We start from the raw sequence: 27,489 nt of genomic DNA, 5'->3' as shown, positions 1-27,489 counted from the left end.
CCCCCTGCTTAAGCCAGTACATGTCCAGGCCCGTCTGAAGTTTGCTAGAGTGCATTTGGATGATCCAGAAGAGGATTGGGAGAATGCCATATGGTCAGATGAAACCAAAATATAACTTTTTGGTAAAAACTCAACTCAGTCGTGTTTGGAGGACAAAGAATGCTGAGTTGCATCCAAAGAACACCATACCTACTGTGAAGCATGGGGGTGGAAACATCATGCTTTGGGGCTGTTTTTCTGCAAAGGGACCAGGACGACTGATCCGTGTAAAGGAAAGAATGAATGGGGCCATGTATCGTGAGATTTTGAGTGAAAACCTCCTTCCATCAGCAAGGGCATTGAAGATGAAACGTGGCTGGGTCTTTCAGCATGACAATGATCCCAAACACACCGCCCGGGCAACGAAGGAGTGGCTTCGTAAGAAGCATTTCAAGGTCCTGGAGTGGCCTAGCCAGTCTCCAGATCTCAACCCCATAGAAAATCTTTGGAGGGAGTTGAAAGTCTGTGTTGCCCAGTGACAGCCCCAAAACATCACTGCTCTAGAGGAGATATGCATGGAGGAATGGGCCAAAATACCAGCAACAGTGTGTGAAAACCTTGTGAAGACTTACAGAAAACGTTTGACCTGTATCTTTGTCAACAAAGGGTATATAACAAAGTATTGAGAAACTTTTGTTATTGACCAAATACTTATTTTCCACCATAATTTGCAAATAAATTCATTAAAAATCCTACAATGTGATTTTCTGGATTATTTTTTCTCATTTTGTCTGTCATAGTTGACGTGTACCTATGATGAAAATTACAGGCCTCTCTCATCTTTTTAAGTGGGAGAACTTGCACAATTGGTGGCTGACTAAATACTTTTTTTCCCCACTGTATATGCCATATCTTTCTAACTGTGCTCTTTCCCAAAAGCTCCCAAAATACATCCTATATACTTATTATGGACACAGTATGCTTACATTATTAGCTATCTTTGTTATTATTTGTTGTTATTTGTTACTAGTCCCATCCTTCAACTCTATTCAATACCTCCCATCTATCTCTTAACACCATCCATATAGGATTTCTATTTGCCATATATATTTAAACCGTACTGTGATGTTTTACAAAAGTTCTGAACCTTTCTATTCTCATTGCTTCTACAAATTGTGAATTAAAAATAAAGATTTTTGCTAAAAGTATTATTATATTATTGATTGATTGACCATGACTTTTCAGATCACCCAGTAATGCTATCTGCAAGGTTAGTTCCAGGTAAATATTGCAATCCTTTAGCCATTCCTGGACCTGTGTCCAAAAACAAGCTAAAAGGGAGTGCTCCTAATCTCAGCTTGTTACCTGTGTAAAAGACACCTGTCCACAGAAGCAATCAATCAATCAGATTCCAAACTCTCCACTATGGACAAGACCAAATAACTCTCCAAGGATGTCAGGGACAAGATTGTAGACCTACACAAGGCTGGAATGGGCTACAAGACCATCGCCAAGCAGCTTGGTGAAAAGGTGACAACAGTTGGTGCGATTATTCGCAAATAGAAGAAACACAAAATAACTGTCAATCTCCCTCGGCCTGGGGCTTCATGCAAGATCTCACCTCGTGGAGTTGCAATGATCATGAGAATGGTGAGGAATCAGACCAGAACTACACAGGATGATCTTGTCAATGATCTCAAGGCAGCTGGGACCATAGTAACCAAGAAAACAATTGGTAACACATTACGCTGTGAAGGACTGAAATCCTGCAGCGCCCGCAAGGTCCCCCTGCTCATGAAAGCACATATACAGGGCCGTCTGAAGTTTGCCAATGAACATCTGAATGATTCAGAGGAGAACTGGGTGAAAGTATTGTGGTCAGATGAGACCAGAATTGAGCTCTTTGGCATCAACTCAACTCGCCGTGTTTGGAGGAGGAGGAATGCTGCCTATGACCCCAAAAACACCATCCCCACGTCAAACATGGAGGTGGAAACATTATGCTTTGGGGGTGTTTTTCTGCTAAGGGGACAGGACAACTTCACCGCATCAAAGGGACGATGGACGGGGCCATGTACCGTCAAATCTTGGGTGAGAACCTCCTTCCCTCAGCCAGGGCATTGAAAATTGGTCGTGGATGGGTGTTCCAGCATGACAATGACCCAAAACACCCGGCCAAGGCAACAAAGGAGTGGCTCAAGAGGAAGCACATTAAGGTCCTGGAGTGGCCTAGCCAGTCTCTAGATGTTAATCCCATAGAAAATCTGTGGAGAGAGCTGAAGGTTCGAGTTGCCAAACGTCAGCCTCGAAACCTTAATGACTTGGAGAAGATCTGCAAAGAGGAGTGGAACAAAATCCTGAGATGTGTGCAAACCTGGTGGCAAACTACAAGAAACGTCTGACCTCTGTGATTGCCAACAAGGGTTTTGCCACCAAGTACTAAGTCATGTTTTGCAGAGGGGTCAAATACTTATTTCCCTCATTAAAATGCAAATCAATTCATAACATTTTTGACATGCGTTTATCTGGATGTTTTTGTTGTTATTCTGTCTCTCACTGTTCAAATAAACCTACCATTAAAATCATAGACTGATCATGTCTTTGTCATTGGGCAAACGTACAAAATCAGCAGGGGATCAAATACTTTTTTCCCTCACTCTAGTACCCGCAAAACACCAGTCTCAACGTCAACAGTGAAGAGGCCACTCCGGTATGCTGACCTTCTAGACAGAGTTGCAAAGAAAAGGCCATATCTCAGACTGGCCAATAAAAAGAAAATATTAAGATGGGCAGGCTTTTTCTTTGCCTTATGGCATGGGGATAGAAGCTGTTCAGGAGCCTGTTGTTGTCAGAGTTGATGCACCGGTACGGCTTGCCATGCGGAAGCAGAGAGAACAATCTATGGCTTGGGTCTACGGCCACTCACTTCTTGTAGCTGTATAGTCCATTTGTTTGTGTTGTTGATCTCGGCCATCTTAATGTTCCGGTCGCTAGCTAGCTAGCACTCATTCACTCACGGGGCTGCTAGTGCCGTCATGAAAAGGGGCATGAGGGAAGCCCTACAATATTAAGTTGTGAGAATGCTCAGGAGCAGGCAATTTGAAAAGTCATATTTAGATGTTGTAATTTTCTTAAATGTAGTTTTGTAATTGACTAAAACAAGCAGACAACAAGAAAATTGCATTTGAAAAAGGTCATGTTTTTGCTGTGAGCCAATGGGGTAACCAAGGCCAATGGGCTCGTTTTCCCCCTAAGTCTGGTGGGGCCGCTGATGCTCTACTTAATCCTGACTGGGAGTGTAACCAGAACTGGCGGCTCGAGAGAAAGATTTTGACTTTCTCAAGTAACTTATGACAACACTGATCTCTTCCCACCTCTTCTTCTTCGGTGGTTCACTAACCCGTCAGGAGACAAAACACGAGGCGGTAGAGAGAGAAAATAAATCTAATTACAAAGACGATTTGGCTCATCTATGTGGTTCAGTGAGGAAGCAGATTGCATTTCAGTACTTCATTAATAAATGAGTTTGGGAACAGTGGCAGAATGATGGCTCCTTTGTCTCTGTGCTCAGGACAGGGTCTACAGAATGCTACAGTACACTCAAGGCCATGACTACAGACCAATTACAGTGCAACTATGGTATGTAAAACATGCAATGGAAGCTGTTTCACTGAAGTTGGCCAGGATATGAGACAAAAGCATCCTGAAGCAGCAACATCCACAGCTGCAAAGAGTTAAGGAATATAGCATCTATATATACTGTGTACTATAGCTGATCACATATGGAGTTTGAGTGGTAGAATGAGAGATGGATGAAGAGAGAAGTGTAGAGAGAGAGCGAGAGAGCGAGAGAGCGAGAGAAAGCAATCGAGGCGCTGCCCAGGGGTCAAAGTCCAGTCCTCCACAAAATGGCAGAACACATGAGGGAAGGTGTTTAATTACCAGGTAGAGAAATAGAGAAAAGGAAGGAAAGAAACGAAAGAGGAGAGGCATCGGCCTCAGAACAGACCTCTCAAAAAAAGTATTACATCTGTTTATTTTTCATCACCTTTGAACTTTTGGGTTCTGAAGGAACATAGACACAGCATAACCTGTTCAAAACATCTGTTAACTTATTAAAATAAACCCTCAAGCCTCCCGTCTATTCCTCCTCTCATTAAATTAGTTTTCAAAGACACAAAAGGTCTTTAGGGCATCTCTAATCCAATATGTTTTTTTTTTTTTCAACATCTTAATACTTTAATCACGCTGTCTAAATGAAAATGCCAGATAGGTACCATTTATACTTTGTGACAGAAAATATGTTATTTCAATTAATTGAATCACCGGCGGGACTGTTGGCTACTTAAATATACATTAATTATCAGGTATTGCCCCACTTTATCATCCCAGTCAGAGTGTTTTCATCGGCGATCTTAATCTATAATTGATAAGAAATCTCAAGTGTGACTCTATAGAATAAGACAGACATAGGCATTGGATAAATGACTGAGGAAAGAACAAGGGAAAATAAATGTGGTTAAGGAGGACAGAGAAAAACAGCAAGGAAAGCAACATCCTTCTCTGTCCAACCCCTCCACCCACCTCTAGCTTTCCCAGAGGCAGTCAGAGACTAAGAACAACTTATTACACAGCTAGGGCTGAAAAATAGTGGACTCAATATTGGAATGCTTATTGAAATGTTTCACAAGCCCTGAGAAACCAAGGACTAAGAATGGGACAGAATTTTGCTACAAAAGCACATATTAGGCTACACTCCATCACGCTGCAAAACAATAAATCAACACTATACATTCATCTGCACATTATGCATGTGTTTACTACTATGCTAATGCAATATATCCACCATCCACTCCTAGCCTGTTGTATGGTGAGGAGACGCTACCCGCTAGGCACTAACCGCTAGGCGCTACCCGTTAGGCTAATAAGAGGCTGTTTAATGCTATCTATTCACCATGCACCCCCGGCCTGATGTATGGTGAGGAGGAGCCGCCAACCGCTTGGCGCAATCCGGTAGGAGCTACACGCTAGGCACTACCCGCTAGGTTAATGAGCGGCTGTTTGTCATTAGCAGTGTGTGGAGGAGCGCTACGCTAGCTCTCTGTCCCCCATTCAGACAGACAGCACGACGGAGGCTAATTAATCACAACACATTAGTCCCACTGTGTGTTTGCTCATATCTGTATATCTTGCATCATTATGAGGATCCTCAGATGCTCATTACATTACCAGACAGTCCCACCCAGATAGAAGAGTCCTGCTGTTAGCTACCAGTGAATAGGGACAGAGTGTCTGTCTGCAATAGGATACGGCTTATCAAATAAATTAAAATAAAGTCAATGTGCACTACCAGTTAAAAGTTTGGACACACCTACTCATTCAAGGGTTTTTCTTTATTTTTACTATTTTTTACATTGTATAATAATAGTGAAGACATCAAAACTATGAAATAACACATATGGACTCATGTAGTAACAAAAGAAGTGTTAAACAAATCAAAATATATTTTATATTTGAGATTCTTTAAATAGCCACCCTTTGCCTTGATGACAGCTTTGAACACTCTTGGCATTATCTCAACCAGCTTCATGAGGTAGTCACCTGGAATGCATTTCAATTAACAGGTGTGCCTTCTTAAAAGGTTAATATGTGGAATTTCTCTCCTTCTTAATGCGTTTGAGCCAATCAGTTGTGTTGTGACAAGGTAGGGGGGTATACAGAAGATAGCTCTATTTGGTAAAAGACCAAGTCCATATTATGGCAAGAATAGCTCAAATAAGAAAAGAGAAATTACAGTCCATCATTACCTTAAGACATGAAGATCAGTCAATACGGAACATTTCAAGAACTTTGAAAGTTTCTTCAAGTGCAGTTGCAAAACCCATCAACCACTATGATGAAACTGGCTCTCATGAGGACCGCCATAGGAATGGAAGACCCAGAGTTACCTCTGCTGCGAATTGCTGCAAAGAAACCACTACTAAAGGACACCAATAAGAAGAATAGACCTGCTTGGGCCAAGAAACACGAGCAATGGACATTAGACTGGTGGAAATGTGTCCTTTGGTCTGGAGTCCAAATTGGAGATTTTTGGTTCAAACCGCCGTGTCTTTGTGAGACACGGTGTGCGTGAACGGATGGTCTCTGCATGTTTAGTTCCCACTGTAAAGCATGGAGGAGGAGGTCTTATGGTGTGGGGGTGCTTTGCTGGTGACACTGTCTGTGATTTATTTAGAATTCAAGGCACAGTTAACCAGCATGGCTCCCACATCATTCTTCAACGATGCGCCATCCCATCTGGTTTGGGCTTAGTGGGACTATCATTTGTTTTTCAACAGGACAATGACCCAACACACCTCCAGGCTGTGTAAGGGCTATTTGACCAAGAAGGAGAGTGATGGAGTGCTGCATCAGATGACCTGGCCTCCACAATCCCCCGACCTCAACCCAATTGAGATGGTTTGGGATGAGTCGGACGGCAGAGTGAAGGAAAAGCAGCTAACAAGTGCTCAGCATATGTGGGAAGTCCTTCAAGACTGTTGGAAAAGCATTCCAGGTGAAGCTGGTTGGGAGAATGCCAAGAGTGTGCAAAGCTGTCATCAAGGCAAAGGGTGGCTATTTGAAGAATCTCAAATATAAAATATATTTTGATTTGTTTAACACTTTTTGGGTTACTACATGATTCCATACGTGTTATTTCATAGTTTTGATGTCTTCACTATTATTCTACAATGTAAAATATAGTACAAATAAAGAAAAACCCTTGAATGAGTAGGTGTGTCCAAACTTTTGACTGGTACTGTATGTGTGATGTTGTTTAGTGAGCCCAGATATATATTTTTTTTTGCCTGAGGGTGTTTGTCAGGTTATGATCATTGGTTTTGATTGAATGTAATGGAGGTAAATAGGACTGTGCATATCGTAGAACAGGGGTATTCAAATCTTACCCTACGAGGTCCGGACTACTGCTGGTTTTCTGTTCTACCAGATAATTAATTGCACCTACCCGGTGTCCCAGGTCTAAATCAGTCCCTGATTATAGGGGAAGAAGGAGGAAAAAGCAGTGGAACTAGCTTTGAGGTCCAGATTTGAATTTGAGGGCCATAGAACATACTAACATAAGAAACAGCAGGGGGTGCACCCCCCTATCCACATTGACGGGACCGCAGTGGAGAAGGTGGAAAGCTTCAAGTTCCTTGGCGTACACATCACTGACGATCTGAAATGGTCCACCCACGCAGTTTGGTGAAGAAGGCGCAACAAAGCCTCTTCAACCTCAGCAGGCTGAAGAAATTTGTCTTGACATCTAAAACCCTCACAAGCTTTTACAGATGCACAATTGAGAGCATCGTGTCGGGCTGTATCACCGCCTGGTACGGCAACTGCACCGCCTGCAACCGCAGGGTTTTCCAGAGGGTGGTGCAGTCTGCCCAACGCATTACCGGGGCAAACTACCCGCCTCCAGGACATCTACAGCACCCGATGTCTCAGGAAGGCCAAAAAGATCATCACGGACATCAACCACCCGAGCCACTGCCTGTTCACCCCACTATCATCCAGAAGGCGAGGTCCATACAGGAGCATCAAAGCTGGGACCGAGAGACTGAAAAACAGCTTCTATCTCAAGGCCATCAGACTGTTAAACAGCCATCACTAGCACATTAGAGGCTGCTGCCTATAGACATACACTAGAAATCACTGGCCACTTTAAGAATGGAACACTAGTCACTTTAATAATAATAATAATTATTATTATTATTATTAATAATGTTTACACATTTTGCATTACTCATAATATTCTACTGTATCTTAGTCCATGCCGCTATGTCATTGGTTGTCCATATATGTATATATTCTTAATTCCATTTCTTACTTAGATTGTGTGTATTGGGTACATGTTGTGAAATTGTTAGATATTACTTGTTAGATATTACTGCACTGTCGGAGCTAGAAGCATAAGCATTTCACTACACCCGCAATAACATCTGCTAAACACGTGTATGTGACAAATACATTTTGATTTGGAGAAAAAATAAGTCTCTACAAACTGCACACCTAGACTGTGCAATATTTGCCCATTCTTCCTTGCAGAATTGATCAAGCTCAGTGAAATTGCATGGTGACCGCTCATGGACTGCACTCTTCAAGTTATTCCACAGATTCTCAATGGGATTTAGGTCGGGGCTCTGACTAGGCCACTCAAGGACATTCACCTTCTTGTCCTTCAGCCACTGTACGGTTGCTTTGGCGGTGTGCTTTGGGTCATTGTCATGTTGAAACGTGAACCATATTTCCATTTTCAACTTTCTGGCAGAGGGCTGCAGGTTCTCCTCAAGAATCTGTCGGTATTTTGCACTGTCCATTTTCCCTTCTATCCTGACAAGTGCTCCAGTCCCTGCTGAAGATATACACCCCCACAACAGGATGCTGCCACCGCCGTGTTTTACTGTAGGCATGGTGTTCTTTGGGTGGAAAGATGTATAGTTTTGCGTTCAGGCCAAAAAGTTAAATTTTGGTCTCATCTGACCACAGCACCTTTTGCCACTTGGCCTCGGAATCTACAATGTGCTTTTTGGCAGAGCTCAGTGACTTGATATGTTTTTTTTCTTTCCACCCTCCCATAGAGGCCAGATTTGTGGAGCACTTGTGATATTGTGGTCACATGGACACATTGACCAGTCTTTACCATAAAGGCCTGAAGCTCCTTCAAAGTCGCCATTGGCTTCTTGGTAGCCTCTCTGATCGGTCTCCTCCTTGCCCGGTCATCCAGTTTGGAGGGACGGCCTGATCTACGCAGGGTCTGGGTGGTGCCATACGCCTTCCACTTCTTAATAATGGTCTTAACTGTGCTCCGAGGGATAGGCAAAGCTTTTGAAATATTTTTATATCCATCCCCTGACTTGTGCCTTTCCACAACTTTATCTCGTCGATCTTTTGAAAGTACCTTTCCATCCCATTGTGGATTCGCTTTGAATTGCACTACCAAGCAGTGGAGTCCTCTATGAACAACTGCTTTTATTGTGAACTATTCAAAGTCACTACAATTGATCACAGATGGAAGCCAATTAGCTTGATTTGTGATCTGGAAGGTGGTTGGCTATACCTCAGCAATTTAGCAATTGCAATTCTATGGTGGGGTGTTCACTTATCCAAATAGGGTATGTTACTGTTGAACTTTTAATTAATTTTCAGAGTTCTTTAGATTTTCTTTTACACTTGGATATTATGGGTTACTGTGTGTAAATAAAGCCGGAAAAAGTCCAATTTTATGTGTTTTCATTTCAGGCTGTAAGGTAACAAAAGGTGAACATTTTGAAAGGGGGTCCTGACTTTCTATACCCACTGTAAGTGAACATGTGCACCTGCAGTTACGGTCCCTATAGGTATATTGAAATAATCAACAACCATCCCTAAGAGCAACTAATTCCACAGAAAAATCACAGACTCAACATACTGCAGGAACAAGCTAACTAACACAGACATAGGGTGGGACTAAAAATAACAAGATAACTAATGTAAAATATACTGTGTCCATAAAATGTATGAAGGTTCAGAACTTTTGTGAAACAGCAAAGTTGAAAAATATATGCCAAATAGAAATCCAAACTGGATGGTCTTCAAAGAGCGATGGGAGGGGTTGAGGGTAGCTGAGGGGTGGGACTAAAAACAAACAAAAGTGAACTATTTAAGCAATAAGGCCTGAGGAGGTGTGGTATATGGCCAATAGACCACGACTAAGGGCTGTTCTTAGCCACTACACAACGCGGAGTGCCTGGATACAGCCCTTAGCCGTGGTGTATTTGCCATATACCACAAACCCCCGAGGTGCCTTATTGCCAGGGGTGGTAGGTAAAAAAAAAGAAAGAAAAACACAGACATAGTCACATCACACAGCTACAGAGAGGAAGCGGTGAAACATAACCAGTGCTGATGAATAGAGACATCAGCACTAGACAAGATTAAACAGATCACTCAAGTGATGGGAAACGGCAGTGTGTTTGTGTGCATAGGGTGTGGTGTGTATGGTGCACAGGAGTGTTGCAAATCTTTCAGCATTGCCATTGTATTGATTCAGCTTATCAAATTAGTACTGGGGTGAAGGTGTGGTGGGCGGTTTGTTGTTTGTGAAGACCTGAGTCTAGTAGAACACCAGAGGATAGGAAGACTGACTGATTTCACGAGTGAACATTCAGAGAGAGTGTGTATGCGTTTTGTGTGTGTGTGTGTGTGTGCATATGTGCTTGTGTCTCCCTGATGCATCCCTACCCATTCAGCCACATTAGTAAGTAAGAAGAGACTGTAGCCTGTGGCTGTAATGCAGCTACAGCCTAGCCATTAACCCCGGCTCACACAGTACTTAATAACCTACTCTCTGTTGTAAAGTAGCAGCCGTACAAACAGCCTCTATGGAATAGCAGTATAATGGACACTCCAGTTGGTGGGAGCTGATTGACTTATTATGCACTACAGCTTAAAAGTCAATGTAGCCACTTAAAAAGCCCATGTGAAGTTTAGCAGTTGGAATTGCTGGACATGATATGCAAGCATTTCACGCCTACTTCTGCTCCTTCCCTCTGGCGCTCGACGTTGCCGGTCTACTAACCACCGGTCCTGGCAACCCACATTGCGCACATCTGCTCCCAATCGTTAAGCACACCTGGACTTCATCACCATCCTGATTATTCTCCCTTCGTATAGCCCTTAGTTGCCTCAGTCATCAGGCAGTATTGGTTTTGGTTACGTTCAGTTTAGTATTATCTTCATGTTCATTATTATTAAACTCACCTTCTGCACCTGCATCCAGACTCCCTGCGTATACGTTACAGAATATTGCCTCCGAAATTATGGAAGCAGCAGAAGATTACACCATCTTCTATATGGTCGAGGAACAGGGTCATCTACTCCACCAACACCACGACCAGCTGACTCTACTGGGTACGACCATGAAGGAGGTCCTCCACGTTCTCCACCGCCTCGAACACCACCAGCGAGGTTCTCCATACCTCTGATGGAGGGCCTCCTACCACGGGTCGTCGCAGTGAACTAGTCCCCCAGCCTACCCAGCCGTCCGCCCAGGTTAGCGATGCCCGACTGGCTCTTCCGGAGAAGTATGATGGCACTCCATCGAAATGCAGTGGATTCCAGCGCTCCCTCTGTTTCGCCTATCAGATGGGAGCCCCCACCACCGAGAGGTCCAAGGTTGCCACAGTCATTTCCCTACTGACCGGATGGGCGTTGGAGTGGGCTACGGCCGTCTGGGAGAGAGGAGAGGAGGAGCTGGGTTCCTATGAGAGGTTCATGGCTCTGTTCAGGGTGGTCTTCGACCATCCTCCAGAGGGCAGAGAGGGAGGTGAGCGGCTTTTCCAACTCCAGCAGGATGCCCAGATCGCTGTGGAGTACGCCCTCACCTTTTGGACTGTGGCAGCCTCCAGCGGATGGAATAAGCCGGCGCTCTGCACTCTATTCCGCAGTGGACTGTCGGGATGACAACACATCCTTGGATGCTCTCATCGCGATGGCCATCCGTCTGGATAACTTTCTTCGAGAGCACCGTTGTCCACCAAACCCTTTCTGGTTCCTATTTCACTGGCTGGCTGTCCCTCAAGGGTTCTCTACAGCTCTAGTGGACTCCGGTGCCGTGGGGAACTTTATCGACCAGGCCCTCGCCTCCTCCCTGAAGTTAACTTCATACCTGCTCTCCTCTCCTTTTCCTGTCCAAGCCCTGGATATGCGACCATTGGGATCCGGCACCAGGAAAGCCAAGCACCAGGAAAGCCTTCCCTTCCTCATCACCACCACACCCGTACACAAAGTCATCCTCGGCCTCCGTGGCTCCAACTTCATAACCCCACCATCTGCTGTTAAAAGATGAGAATCACCGCCTGGGGACCAGGATGCCGGAGGACCTGCTTTCTCACACCCTGGGGTTCCACGTCAGTGGAGGGCCATGTGAGTGTCCTCCAGCCCATCAATTGGTCCTCCTGTATCGTTGGCCCCTTGTTTTGGGACATAGATGTGGACATCCGCTAGGCTCTGGAGAGGGAACCCACTCCTGCCACCTGCCCTCCAGACCGCATCTACGTACCCATGGGGGTGAGAGATCGGCTGTTGACCTGGGCACACACATCCCTCGCCACTGGACACCCAGGTATCACCCGCAACATCCAATCCCTCTCCGATAAATATTGGTGGCCCACTTTGGCACAGGATGTCGCCCACTATGTCAACTCATGTTCGGTATGTACTCAATCCAAATCTCCCTGGCACGCTCCAGCACGGAAACTACTTCCCTTTCCCGCGCCTCAGCGGCCTTGGTCACATCTGTCCATAGACTTTGTAACGGATCTCCCACTTTCTGATGATTTTACCACTGTTCTGGTTATTGTTGATGACAGATTCTCTAAATCCTGCCGTTTTAGCCCTCTCTCTGGTCTACCTACCGCTCTCCAGGTAGTTGAGGCACTATTCCAGCAGTTCTTCCAGCACTATGGCCTTCTGGAGGACATCATTTCCTACCGTGGTCCCCAATTCACGTCACGGGTCTGGAAAGCCTTTATGGAGAAGCTGGGGGCCACGGTCAGCTTCACATCTGGGTACTGGCCTCAGTCTAATGGGCAGGTGGAGGACCAACCAGGAGCTGGGGAGGTTCCTAAGGAGTCACTTCCAGGACCAGCAGGGGGAGTGGGCCCGGTTCCTTCCCTGGGCGGAATACACCCAGAACTCACTTCGTCACTCCTCCACCAGGCTGACTCCCTTCCATTGCGTCCTGGGATGTCGGCCGGCCCTGGTTCTGTGGACTCAGAGCCAGACCAAGGCCCCTGCAGTGGCCCCCACGTGAGGCTCCAGCACGCCGTCCGTCGTCAGAAGGATCAGGCGGACCGCCACCACAATGAGGCTCCTGTGTTCTCCACCAGGAACCTCCCGCTCCGCCTGCCCTGCCGGAAGCTGAGACCCTGGTTTGTGGGGCCCTTCAGGAAGTGTATAGGAGATGTTGTTCTCACTGTGACTATTAAAACCTACCCAAACCAGAAACCGTGGATCGATGAAAGGATTCGCGCAAACCACCGCATTTAACCATGGCAAGGTGACTGGGAAAATGGTTGAATACAAACAGTGTAGTTATTCCCTCCGTAAGGCAATCAAACAGGCAAAACCTCAGTACAGAGACAAAGTGGAGTCGCAATTCAACAGCTCAGACACGAGACGTATGTGGCAGGGTCTACAGACAATCACAGATTACAAAGGGACAACCAACAACGTCGCGGACACCAACGTCTTGCTCCCGGACAAGCTAAACACCTTCTTCACCCGCTTTGAGGATAACACAGAACCACCTATGCGGCCCGCTCCCAAGGACTGTGGGCTCTCATTTTCCGTGACCGTAAGACATTTAAGCGTGTTAACCCTCGCAAGGCTGCCGGCACAGACTGCATCCCTAGCCTCGTCCTCAGAGCATGCGCAGACCAGCTGGCTGGAGTGTTTACGGACATATTCCTCTTGTCAAGATGGGATAGGGCAGTATGCAGTGCGATGGCGATTGATTCGTCTGTGGATCTTTTGGGGTGGTATGCAAATTGAAGTGGGTCTAGGGTGTTAGGTAAGGTAGAGGTGATATGATCCTTAATTAGCCTCTCAAAGCACTTCAGGATGACAGAAGTGAGTGCTACGGGGTGATAGTCATTTAGTTCAGTTACCTTTGCTTTCTTGGGTACAGGAACAATGGTGGACATCTTGAAGCAAGTGGGGACAGCAGACTGGGATAGGGAGAGATTGAATACCTATGTAAGAATGCTGTTCATTGACTATAGCTCAGCCTTCAACACCATAGTACCCTCCAAGCTCATCATTAAGCTTGGGGCCCTGGGTCTGAACCCTGCCCTGTGCAACTGGGTCCTGGACTTCCTGACAGGCCGCCCCCAGGTGGTGAAGGTAGGAAACAACACCTCCTATTCGCTGATCCTCAACACAGGGGCCCCACATGGGTGCGTGTTCAGCCCCTTCTGTACTCCCTGTTCACCCATGACTGCGTGGCCAAGCACGCCTCCAACTCAATCATCAGGTTTGTAGACGACACAACATTAGGAGGCCTGATTACCAACAATGACGAGACAGCCTACAGGGAGGAGGTGAGGGCCCTGGCGGAGTGGTGCCAGGAAAACCTCTCCCTCAATGTCAACAAAATGAAGGAGCTGATCGTGGACTTCAGGAAACAGCAGAGGGAGCATGCCCCTATCCACATCGACGGGACTGCAGTGGAGCAGGTGAAAAGCTTCAGGTTCCTCGGCGTACACATCACTGACAATCTGAAATGGTCCACCGACACAGACAGTGTGGTGAACAAAGCGCAACAGTGCCTCTTCAACCTCAGGAGGCTGAAGAAATTTGGCTGTGCCCCTAAGACCCTCACAAACTTTTGTAGATGCACAATTGAGAGAATCCTGTCGGACTGTATCACCGCCTGGTACGGTAACTGCACCGCCCACAACCGCAGGGCTCTCCAGAGGGTGGTGCGGTCTGCCCAACACATCACTGGGGGCACACTGCCTGCCCTCCAGGACACCTACAGCACCCGATGTCACAGGAAGGTGTGGTGTAGAAATTACAAGATTATGTTTAATACTGTTTATGCAATAGAATAGGGTTCTTAGAAACTCTCTCTTCTGTGTCTGTGTGAACTGAGAGGAGCCTCTGAAGCTGGAGCTGACAATTGATTTACGAATGGCTTGGTGATAAAACCTACAGCATGCATTCCATAGACTGAATTGGTGCTTGTGTAATGTAACGTACCAGGGAGCAGAGCATATGAGCGGAGTGGAGCGGTGAGAATCTCATCTCCTCGTTCACGGAGCTGTTCACCCCTCCGCTCCCCCCGCTCAAAGCCACATCAGGCCAGTCCGCTCATTATCACTCAGCGCTCAACAAAGTTTGCATCGCGCTCCACTCAAATCGCCCCCTCGCTCGCTCCAAACCACAGCCATTCCTCCCAAAGAACTAAAGAGCAACGACAACATTTTCCAAATAGAAATGTTTTATTTCAAATTACAAATTAGGCCTAGCCTATGTAAGAAGGAATATACACAAAAAGTCCTGTAAAATTAAACAAATCAATGGGCCTAATTATATAAATAAAAATATACAGGCTATACATCAAAGTTTTAAAAGTAAATTAACTATTAGGCCAAAATTCTGATAACTGAACTTTTGCGCAGTTTGCACGTGGATTAAAATTTTAATTGTCTTATATCCATTGTCAAACTTTAAAATAAAAAATAAAAAATAAAAAATGAATTGCTTTCCTTATCTACAGTTCTTTTGAGTTCACCTTCAAGAACACAAGTTTGGCCAATGTCTGAGGCTTCAGACTCATGCGGTGGTTTCTTGACAGCAGGCCAGCAGCGGAGAAAACCCTCTCTGCGCTCGCAGACCCGCTTGGGATGCTGAACACAATGCGAGCTACTTTAGCCAGGCGGGGAAAAGACGTGGAGTTTTCTTTCCAAAATCGAATAACATCTGCGTCCGGGTTCTGTCTCGGGGATGAGAGGTAATTTTCGACTTCACCTTTGGCGTCTCCGGTTATGCGTAGCTGCTCACTGAAGTATGACCCGAACAGGCGAGCTCTTTTTGGTTCAGGCTCGGGATTCAGGTCAGCGGCGGGTGGGATGTCTGTCTCGGGTGTCCCGCTGGGAGCGTTAATTTCCTCAGCTTCTTTTATGAGGAGGTCGCGGATCTCCCCGAGTTTGTTGCATACAGACTCATCTCGGATTATCCATTCTGTCTTGAAACGGGGATCTAACACTGATGCTAAAATGAGATGATTATCAGTATAGTATATTCCATAGCGAATTGACACGTTGTTTGCCAATGTTTCTGCAAAAGCAGCGATGCCCATTGAAAGTGCAGCGTGAGTGTCATCGGTGAGCAGGGATTTGATTTCTGTGACAGCAGGGAGGATCATCCCCAGGTTCCCCAGCTCCTTCTGCATTTTGTCTGTGAGGTCTGCCAGTGGTGTCAGCACACTGACAAGGTGCGTCAGCTGCCGTACTTGATTCAGGGTGATGTTAGCAACATTAGACTTGAGTTTGTTTTGCCATAACGGGTCTTTTTGGAACAACCGGATGAACGACTGAATCATCCGCAGCTGGCTGCTCCATCGAGTGGCGCAGGCATTTGTGGGGCGGACACCTAATTGGTCGGTTTCCTCTGTGTTCAGGGTGCTCTACACTTTTCACCAGGTGCCCGACTTTCACTAACAGCCTATTAATGTTGTCGTGCTCGTTAATGGCGTCTTTGATCGCCAGCTGAAGCATGTGAATGGGGCATCTCAGATGTAAATTTGACACAGTAAAGTACTGATTTATCATAGTTTCTACATTAGAGGTTATCACTTCCACATGGACTTGCGAGGTCGCAGGTGGTCCCTCATCCTCCTCTTCATGTTCTGCGCTGCTGCTGGCATCCGCGGTCACTTCACCCTCCGCCTCCTCTTCAGTGCCAGGGAGGAGGTTAAATGCCTTGATCATGTTGCTGGCACTGTCAGTGACGACCCGAATCACACGTCGTTGCACGTTCCAATATTTCAGTACACTTTCATACTTTTGGTAAATACGATCTGCGGTATGGTGCCCCTGTATGTGCTCACAGCCCAACAAAACCGTGTGCCCCCGGAACGTCCCATCAATGAAACTGGCCACGATGCCAAGGAAGCTGTGCCCTCTTCTACTGGTCCAAATGTCCGCTGACAGAACGAGCCCATCACCATTTTGCAGTAGGTCTTGCAGTTTGGCTTCCATCTCTTCCAGGGCATGTGGCATGAGTGTGTCCCGTACGGTGTTGTAGCATGGGGGGGTGTAGCCCGGTTGAGCTGCGCTGGCAAAGTGTTGTATCCCTTCGCGTTCTCCTTTACTCAGCGGTTCATAGTCCATGTAAATCATTTTAAAAAATGCCACATCCAGCTCTCTTTTTCTCTCCCTTGTTATGGTTGGGCCTTTGCGTGCAGTGAAGAAACTTTTGAATTCTTCAACCCTTTTCTCTTGTTGCTGCTGCTGCTCCTCTTGCTCTATATAATACAAATTCATGGACGACACAAATTAAATTAAACAAACCATATATTAGGCCTACTTTGAATGACAAAACGAATTTGTTTGAATATTAGGCTATATTTACGTTACACTTTTGTTACAAGTTACCCTATTCAACTTGCTAACCTTTTGCTTTCTTCCCAGCGTGTTCACGTAGCACACTTTCGTGTTTTCGAGAGATGTCTTTTTAGATTCCAAAATGAATCTTTACTGACTGAAACGATGTCACCACATTCTTTTTATTGTACCACATTATCATTGTTAGTTAGTTTTATATTAATAGTACAACTGTATGACTTCTCATTTCCCTTTTTGAAGTACTTGGTGAACTCCATTATTGAGCTGAGTTTTGACTGAAAATAGTCTACTGTTGATGACTGTGCAAGACACAGATGGATTCTGGGTCAGGCTTGAGCATGCTTCAGACTCGTGTTGTGAGCGGAGCGAAATTGGAGCGGGACATAGGGCGACGCTCCGTCCTTTTAAAAATGCCGCTCTGCGCTCTGTCCAAAATCCGCCCGCTCGCGCTCCCCGCTCGCTCCCGCTCCACTCCGCTCACATGCTCTGCCAGGGAGAGATGGCTCGGGTATGGATAATGTTGATAAGAACCTTGTCTTGGGGGCCAAACCCTGGTTTCCATTCAATGAGAACAGTCTTCATAGCAGATACTGTCTAATGTGAATTATTAATTTATTTCATACAAATCCTAACCTTTTGACCCATTCCACACATCTGCTGTTTGTCATGTAGACTTTGCTATAAAATATATTTGTACAGTCTGTATGTCAGAGCTCTCGCCAGCCTCACTTACTACCATATTAATACGTTCTGAATAAAGTAATATCCTTATTTGTGATTGACTTGTCTCTCCTCATTATTGATTAGAATTTCCATGACAAAGGCCAAAAAGATCATCAAGGACATCAACCACCCGAGCCACGGCCTGTTCACCCCGCTACCATCCAGAAGGCGAGTTCAAAGCTGGGACCGAGAGACTGAAAAACAGCTTCTATCTCAAGGCCATCAGACTGTTAAATAGCCATCACTAGCTGGCTACCACCAGGTTACTCAACCCGACACCTTAGAGGCTGCTGCCCTATAGACATGGAATAACTGGTCACTTTAATAATGGAACACTAGTCACTTTAATAATGTTTACATACTGCTTTACTCATTTCATATGTATATACCTTATTCTATTCTTCTTAATTCCATTCTTTTACTTTTAGATTTGTGTTTATTGTTGTGAATTGTTAGATACTACTGCACTATTGGAGCTAGGAACACAAGCATTTCGCTACACCCACAATAACATCTGCTAAATATGTGTATGTGACCAATATAATTTGATTTGATTTGATTTCAAGGTCCTCCGGAGGGTCAATGAGGTAACCTATCGTTTACAACTCCCCACCAACTACCGGATCTCACCCTCCTTTAATGTTTCCCTCCTCAGGCCGGTGGTTCCTGGTCCCCTGGCTGATGCCATCCCCCGCGACACCCCTCCGCCTCCCCTGGACATCGAGGGGACCCCCGCCTATGCTGTTAGGTCCCTCCTGGACTCCCGACGTCGTGGGGGTAGGCTCCAGTACCTGGTGGACTGGGAGGGGTACAGTCCTGAGGAGCGCTCTTGGGTCCCGGTGGCGGACATCCTGGACCACAACATCATCCGGGATTTCCATCTCCGCCGGCCGGCTTGGCCGGCTCCTCGCCCTCAGGGTCTTCCTCCTGGCCGGCGTCGTCCTGTGGCTGGAGCCGTGCTTCAGTGGGGGCGGATACTGTCACGCCTACTGCTGCTCCCTCCCTCCGGCGCAACCATCATTGCACACACCTGCTCCCCATTGTTAAGCACAACTGGACTTCATCACCACCTTGATTACTATCCCTTCATATAGCCCTGAGTTGCCTTAGTCATCAGGCAGTATTGGTTTTGGTTACGTTCAGTACGCATCTCCTGTTTAGTATTATCTTCATGTTTGTTATTATTAAACTCACCTTCTGCACTTGCTTCCAGACTCCCTGCGTATACGTTGCAAAGCATTTCCATATGGCATATGCTAATAATATTTGGGTATTTAATCATTTTAAGACAGACAAACATGAATGGTAAAAGGAATACTGTTATTCACAGTGCCAGTTTTCTTGTCCAAGTTGTCATTAGATGTCTGTGTCTGTCAGGTGTAGACACATTTCAACATTAAATACATCTGCAGACATCTCACTAGTTCTGACAAACTGTCTCTTGTCTCAAGTCCAGCTCCTCTCAGTCAATGAGTTCCCGCTCTGTTGAGGTGAGAACTACAGAAGTGTTTCTGACTGATGTCACTCTCAGTGAGGGCTTAGATGGAGTCATGGCATAATGATCTGTTATGGGCCAGTGAGTTGTGGCAGAATGATCTGTGATGGGCCAGTGAATTGTGGTAGAATGATCTGTTATGGGCCTGTGTGTGTGTGTGTGTGTGTGTGGGGGGGTTGTCTGACATTGTGTCAGTCAGAGAGAGGGAGAGAGAAATGTGAATGGTACCTACGCAAAGACCCACACACACAATTTCAGTTAATTACTGACTGACTGTCAGACCACGACTGTGTCTCTAGGAGATACTCTTGACTACAGCTCAGAGAGAGAGGGAGAGAGAAAGAGAGAGAGAGAGAGAGAGAGAGAGAGAGAGAGAGAGAGAGAGAGAGAGAGAGAGAGAGAGAGAGAGAGAGAGAGAGAGAGAGAGAGAGAGAGAGAGAGAGAGAGAGAGAGAGAGATAGGGGGAGAGGGGAGAAAGATAAAAGATAGAGAGACAGAGATTTCCTGGCAGCAGGCACTGGAGCCAGGCTGGCCAGTTAGCCTGTAGCTAGTGACAACATATCGAGACTGGCATCCCCCAGGAACTGGCAACCCAATGGGGGAGTTGAGATAGTCACCAAGGAGGATGAGTGTAAACAGTCAGTCTTTTTCTGTGTGATAACCTTATCTGACATGGGGGTTATTTGGGGTACCTTCCCATCAAATTGATTCAATATAATTGTATTTGCACTACTAAGACGGAAACATTTTAGTATTGGTTATCGACATGGTTAAAGCACACAAGGGAGTGAATAGCTTTTAGAGGAACGTGTTTGGTAGTACTAGTTTAAAGCTAGAGGTTTTAAATTAGAAAGCAGACGTTCTGTTTTCTTTTCTTGGAAAACAGAAGTGAGAAATATCACATTCCGTCTTAATGCATTTTATGCTAATGTTTTACAAGAGCTCCCAAGAACCAAGGTCAACCACAGCAATTAAGAACTTGTAAGTCGTCCTCTGAGTGCATGATTTTAACCCATTCATCACAACTTGGTACTTCCCTCTCCATTCTATCACATCATACAGCGGTGGGGCGTACCATACCTGCGTAAGGGATGGGGGCGTCTTTGTCCAGGGCCACCAGGGGAGGGTCCAGTAGGACGATGTCCATGTTCTCTGTGATTACCCCATGGTATGACGTCTCAATCCACGGCTTGTGTTTGTTCACTACGAGAGAGAAAGGAGGGTGTGAAAGAGGGATGGAGAAAGAGAGAGAGAGAATGTCAAACATGTTTCACAGAAGTTGATACATTTTCAGTCTGCATGTAATTACTGGGTGAACTGAGACTGGCTTTGTGCAAAATTAATACAACAGCTTTTCTTTCCTCACCCCACTGCAACTCCCACTTAGAAAAACAGCCACACACACACACACACACGCACACGCAGACACACACACACAGTCTTCCCTGGCAGAGGATCTCCGTTCTTCCTTTTTTCTGAGAAACATTCTCATTTTGCTAATCTCCCCTACCTCTTTTCTCCCCCTCTCTTTTCTCTCTCAAACGTTCCCTGCAGGTCTCAAAGCGCTCCGCCAGGCTTGATCAATGACCGCTATTGAGCTGCCAGCAGAGCACTACTTCCTGGGCCCAGCCAAAACAAAGTTCATGAGCAGTGGGACGATTAGCACGGCATAGTTGAGTAAAGCCCCTGAGGGCCGTGAAGCAGGAGTTAGCTAGCTAGCTCACCGTTTTATATACTCCAAAGGTAAGGGTATTAAAAACGATAACAACAGCCCATTTCCTCCTCAACTCCTTCACTTAATCACAGCTTTCGCTGACTCAGGAGGGAACAGCAATGCCCAAATCATATCCTGTGAATTCCTATAGGAGGAAATTGTAGGTTGTTAGCAATACCAAACTATGGCGTTTTGTGTGATACACATCCAAGAGAAAATGGCCTAAATACTTAATGTGTATCACTTTCCTATGGGTACATGGTCATGCATACTCATTATCCAACATTCAGTGAAGGAAAAGGAGAGAAAAAAGTCCATACACCAAACAATTTGCAAAGCTGTCTCTAGTGCCACTTCACATTACAGAGCCTTTGTTCCTGGGTGTAGGTATAAGGCACTGTAAGTATATAAACAAAGCCAAACATAAGTGTGCTACTAAGCACCAGAATCTATATATCCCAACAATGTATAATGACATTGTAATTATATGAATCATAACACTGAATCACAAAATATCAGAAAGGAAGGTACAGATTTAGATTGTGTGGTCTTTTTGACTATTTGCGATTTAAAATTAGGCAGTAGGCTTAGTAGGATCCTGAAGCAGACCAACACCACCACCACTCCAACACCCCCGTAACACCACCACCACTCCAACACCCCCGTAACACCGCCACCACACCAACACCCCCGTAACACCGCCACCACACCAACACCCCCGTAACACCGCCACCACACCAACACCCCCCCGCCAACACCCCCGTAACACCACCACCACACCAACACCCCGTAACACCACCACCACTCCAACACCCCCGTAACACCACCACCACTCCAACACTCCCGTAACACCACCACCACTCCAACACCCCTGTAACACCACCACCACGCCAACATTACCACCACCACCATCCCAATACCACCATCGCCATACTAACACCACCATCACCATGCCAACACCACCAACACCACCATCACACCAACATCACCACCACCATGCCAACACCACCACCACCACCCCAACACCACCACCACCACCCCCACCCCAACACCACCCCCATGCCAACACCACCACCACCACCCCAACACCACCACCACCACCCCCCACCCCAACACCACCCCCATGCCAACACCACCACCACCACCCCAACACCACCACCACCACCCCCACACCACCACCACCACCCCACCCCAACACCACCCCCATGCCAACACCACCACCACCACCCCAACACCACCACCACCACCCCCATGCCAACACCACCACCACCACCCCAACACCACCACCCCCCACCCCAACACCACCCCCCACCCCAACACCACCCCCATGCCAACACCACCACCACCACCCCAACACCACCACCACCACCCCAACACCACCACCACCACCCCCACCCCAACACCACCCCCATGCCAACACCACCACCACCACCCCAACACCACCACCACCACCCCCACCCCAACACCACCCCCATGCCAACACCACCACCCCCACCCCAACACCACCCCCACCCCAACACCACCCCCATGCCAACACCACCACCCCCACCCCAACACCACCCCCCACCCCAACACCACCCCCATGCCAAAACTATTAATGAGCAGTGACTTCCCAGAGTGCATTGTAACGACCCTTGTGCACCCTGTAGAGATAATTTACGGAGAAGATAACACATTCGTCCATTAGCTCATGATATATACTGTATGAATGACCTCTGGGCTGAAACAATGTGAGGTAAAACCACAGTATATTACCTAGCTCTAGGGTTCGAAGGCTAGCTCTGATCAACGTTCTTGCCTTATTAGTTTTATCACCATGTTTAATAGCTGGTCCTACAGTATCACTGTTGTAGAGACGGTTATGTAATATGTAATACATAGTGTTATTCAAACACCAAAGCTGACAGGATAATGAAAACTTGGCTTAGTTTAGAATTAGGCTGATCTACCACCTCAATGTACAATACTCCTGTCCTCCTGAAGCTTAGGCGACTTATTGACGTTTTAAATCCTGGCCAGAAGCACTTGAATGGTTCAGCCGGGTTCACCATAGCTGATGATAGGTCAAATACAGGTTGACCTAACTGGTCTGGGATCAGTTTTATACAGACTACTATTACCTTCTACTGTGGAACATCAAGCCAAAGGGCTTCTGAGATCAGCCCTCAGTTTATTTTTTTCAGTTCGGCATTGAATGCTTCTCTGGTGAACCCACTTAAACAGACACACAGAAACGTTTGACCTGTGTAAAACCAATACAACACGAAGCAGAGCATCTTAATCTCACTCCACCACAGAAGACGTATCCATGTAGGTTAATGACACCACAAACTTTCCCTGGTCTGTGTGTGTGCGTGTGTGTGTGTGTGCGTGTGTCCATGCGTGTGGGATGTAGGCCTAATGGTTTCTCCCCAGCAGGAGTAATGAGGGCATTAGAGGAACATCTCTCCTGGAATTGTGGCTGTGCCTTCATGGTGCAGCCCCAGGTGATGTCATGCCCATCCCCATGTTGACCCCAACCCCCACCCCATCCCCTTCCACACATCCACATCCTCATCCCCACCCCCACCCCCACCACTTCCACACATCTACATCCACATCCTCATCCCCACCCCCACCCCTTCCACACATCCACATCCTCATCCCCACCCCCACCCCTTCCACACATCCACATCCTCATCCCCACCCCACCCCTTCCACACATCCACATCCTCATCCCCACCCCCACCCCCACCCCCTTCCACACATCTACATCCACATCCTCATCCCATTTTTACATTTTACATTTTAGTCATTTAGCAGACGCTCTTATCCAGAGCGACTTACAGTTAGTGAATACATTTTTTTTTTTTTTATACAGGCCCCCCATGGGAAACGAACCCACAACCCTGGCGTTGCAAACGCCATGCTCTATCAACTGAGCTACATCCCTGCCGGCCATTCCCTCCCCTACCCTGGACGACGCTGGGCCAATTGTGCGCCGCCCATGAGTCTCCTGGTCGCGGCCGGCTGCGACAGAGCCTGGATTCGAACCAGGATCTCTAGTAGCACAGTTAGCACTGCGATGCAGTGCCTTAGACCACTGCCCCACCCCCACCCCTTCCACACATCCACATCCTCATCCCCACCCCCACCCCCACCCCTTCCACACATCTACATCCACATCCTCATCCCCACCCCCACCCCCTTCCACACATCCACATCCTCATCCCCACCCCCACCCCCACCCCCACCCCCACCTCTTCCACACATCTACATCCACATCCTCATCCCCACCCCCACCCCTTCCACACATCCACATCCTCATCTCCACCCCCACCCCTTCCACACATCCACATCCTCATCCCCACCCCTACCCCCCACCCCTTCCACACATCCACATCCACATCCTCATCTCCACCCCTTCCACACATCCACATCCTCATCCCCACCCCCATCCTCATCCTAATGCAATGCCCCCCATTTGTTGACAGGCCAGAGACATCAGAGTCCCGAGACAGGGAGAGAGATAGATATCCTACTATCTCCAGACAGATAGTCCTGGGTTAACTTGGAAATGGGGGGACAATGGGGATGGAAGAGAGAAATGAACGAGCGATACGCCATCACTTGGATGGAGGACGGAGGAAGGCCCCTTGGGAGGCATTGCAGCCACTTACTGCGATCAAATCCTAGGTGTTAATATCGCTAATGCCAAAATTCTAAGTGATTAACCACACACACCAAAATACCATGCTGGATCTAAACTAAACACAGTTTATCCACTGATCAGTAACCAGGCAACGTGAAACAGTCACAGCCAAGGTGCATTATTTCACTATGAATGAAAAATACAACAAGGTGAACCAGACAGCCAGACGTACACAGCTGGAATTGTGTCTTGATTCATTCAGCAGACAGAACAGACACACCGGAAACGGTTCGTTTTCTGCGTGGAGATGTTTGTCTCGTCTAATACCTCTCCAGCCTGCAGGCTTTAGACAGCCACTAAAACACCTTAAAACGAGAGAGCCCTTGGGGGACTCGTCGCGCCTGCGACCTCAATTTAAAAAAGAAAACACCTTCATTGGGTACTTAAAGCAGCATTTTAATGCCATGCGATAACCTTTGTTTGTGAATGAAGGGAGGTTGATTCTCCACCTCGCTAAAACTCACGCCTGTCTTGGGAAAACACGATTAGCAGAGGTAGAGAGCTTCTTATTTTTTTTTATTTTTTTTATTTTTTTTTACATCTTGAGGACTTCAGAAATTAATGTGCCGCTCCTTGTTTTCCCTCGCTGCTTGTTTGATTTAACCTCGCTTTATTATTTGCTTTTTTAGACCTGAGCAGAGATTCAAATACCATGACCTTTCTGGCAGCGTGCTCCACTAGATAAAACCAGCTGGACTCTTTGTCAGAAGGCTTTAGACACAGCTCTCCACTGAGACACAGGACCTTACATCAGACTCCACAGAGAGCAACACAGAAAGCAACACACAGAGAAAAACTGAAAGCAACACGATGGGGTGCATGTGAACAGCATCCAAAGACACTGTGCTCCAAACAAGAGCCCTGTGCTCTGAGCAAAAATGCCACACGCTACGCAAAAGTGCCATGTTCTCCACAGAAGCCCGATTCTCTTCACAAAGCAACAAAAGAAGCAACAAACTACTTTAGACACAAACATATGCCCTATGGTCTAGACTAGAGACATACTCCATGCTGGACAGATGCACAACAGTACAAGGTCTGTGTTGACTTTTTATTTGTTATACTGCTTTTAACAATTTATCTGACAAAATAGCAAGGTAATAAAGACCATCCAGCAAAATGGAGCCTGGAGCAACCCAGAGCAGTACGCCCTGAATCTATTCCACATTAGTGTGTTTATGAAGCACTGGTAGTTTGTTCTCAAAGTACTAGCATCTCTGCACATAATAAGAGTGATTAGGCCATCGGCTTTCATGTGTCCATTCAGGAGCAGTCTGAGTGATTATGATAGACCTGAGGAAGAGAGGAGCTGTGGAGGAAAATAGACAGACATTCACAGACCTATTTCAACCAAGCTGCTATCATAGTCATACACTGACATAGGTGTATTGGACCAATTTAATTCACATTTATACTAGAATTGATAGTACATTGTCATAATAATAGCTTTCTCATGTAATTTCACCTCATCATTAATGAGGGATAGTTTAAGGGCACTGAATATATTTTTCAATTATTTCTCAGTGGATGGAGGGAATAGAGTTATCCTACAGACCCTACAGGCTAATGCGCTCCTGTCGCTTCGCGGTGGAGAGGTGAGGTTTAGAGCATACACACCTGACCTTTTACACATGCTAACGTGGATTTGACTCAACACATCCCTCCCAGCGTTGCCGTGACGCCGTAACGGCTGATTAATTTCTGACTGTGGTGGGGATGGTGTGATGGGCACTCGCCTGGCTGGTGCACGCAACTCATCGGGCAGGCGGAGGAAGCTGAAGACCCCGTATGACGGACAGGAGGAGAAGAGAAACAGTTGTAATTTAAAAAGAAATCTGTAGGAAATGAAACTGTGATAGATAAGTTCAATACAGGAGGCCATGATGAATACATCAGCATAATGAAAAGCAAACGCTGCAGAGACAGTTATCCATTATGGACACCAACAGGCAATTAAAGTAACAGTTACCCACGCTAGCTCCCAGCAACACAGAGATGTCCATCTGTTACAGGAGGGGGTCGCAGTTCCTGAGCGCCCCACTAGGTGTCATCCTCCGACAACCTCAGGCACCTCCTCACTCACAGTCGGGACTAATCATCATCCTATTGGTGTCACCTGGGTCTATCTGTTCACCTGTGTATTTATGCCCTCACTTCCATGTGTTCCGTTGCTCAGTTTTCTCTGCTAGTTACTTGATGTCAAGCAGTATGGATCAGTGTCTGATCACGAGACGGAAGTACAGGTACTTGAGAAGTGTTCTCCCTGTTTCATTGTTGTTTTCAGTCATAGTTAGTATTTCGTATTTTTGCTGTCAGCCTGTTTTTGGAGACCAATTTGCTCCTCCTTTATTTTTCGTGATAAGTCCGTTATTTTGTATCCTGGCTTTGGGAACACCAGTAAAGATCCTTGTTTCACCATCTTTGCCTACTGCCTACTGTCTACTGTCTAACCTGCACTGCACCTGGGTCACACCTCACATCAACCCTTACATCCATCAATAGGTCCGTGTGAATTATTAGAACTTATATCCTCCCTGAGAGGACGCAGAGAACATTAAATCACTTATTTATCTCTATCTTAACCCTCCTTTTTCTTCCCACGGCCCCTTCCCTATCGCTCTGAAATAACCACTTTCTCTTTTCCCCTCCCTTCAATAACCACTTTCCCTCTCCTCTCCTCTCCCCTTAACCCTGTTTTCTCTCTCCCCCTCTCCTCCCCTTAACCCTGTTC

The 27,489-nt window shown here is 46.5% G+C and overlaps 1 protein-coding gene across 1 annotated transcript in view; it reads right to left on the bottom strand.

The window, feature by feature from the left end:
• The window catches only part of LOC121567698 (calsyntenin-2), a 405,076-nt gene that overhangs the window by 209,444 nt on the left and 168,143 nt on the right, over positions 1 to 27,489 (bottom strand). Inside the window, exon 2 of the mRNA XM_041877918.2 lies at positions 20,434 to 20,556. Coding sequence (XP_041733852.1) covers positions 20,434 to 20,556 — 123 coding nt within the window. The remainder of the gene's footprint in view (positions 1 to 20,433; positions 20,557 to 27,489) is intronic.

This window comes from Coregonus clupeaformis, chromosome 6 (genome assembly GCF_020615455.1).
Source record: "Coregonus clupeaformis isolate EN_2021a chromosome 6, ASM2061545v1, whole genome shotgun sequence".
Taxonomy (NCBI): domain Eukaryota; kingdom Metazoa; phylum Chordata; class Actinopteri; order Salmoniformes; family Salmonidae; genus Coregonus; species Coregonus clupeaformis.
The sequence above is the reverse complement of the archived record's forward strand: the minus strand, read 5'-3'. Positions and strand labels throughout refer to the sequence as shown.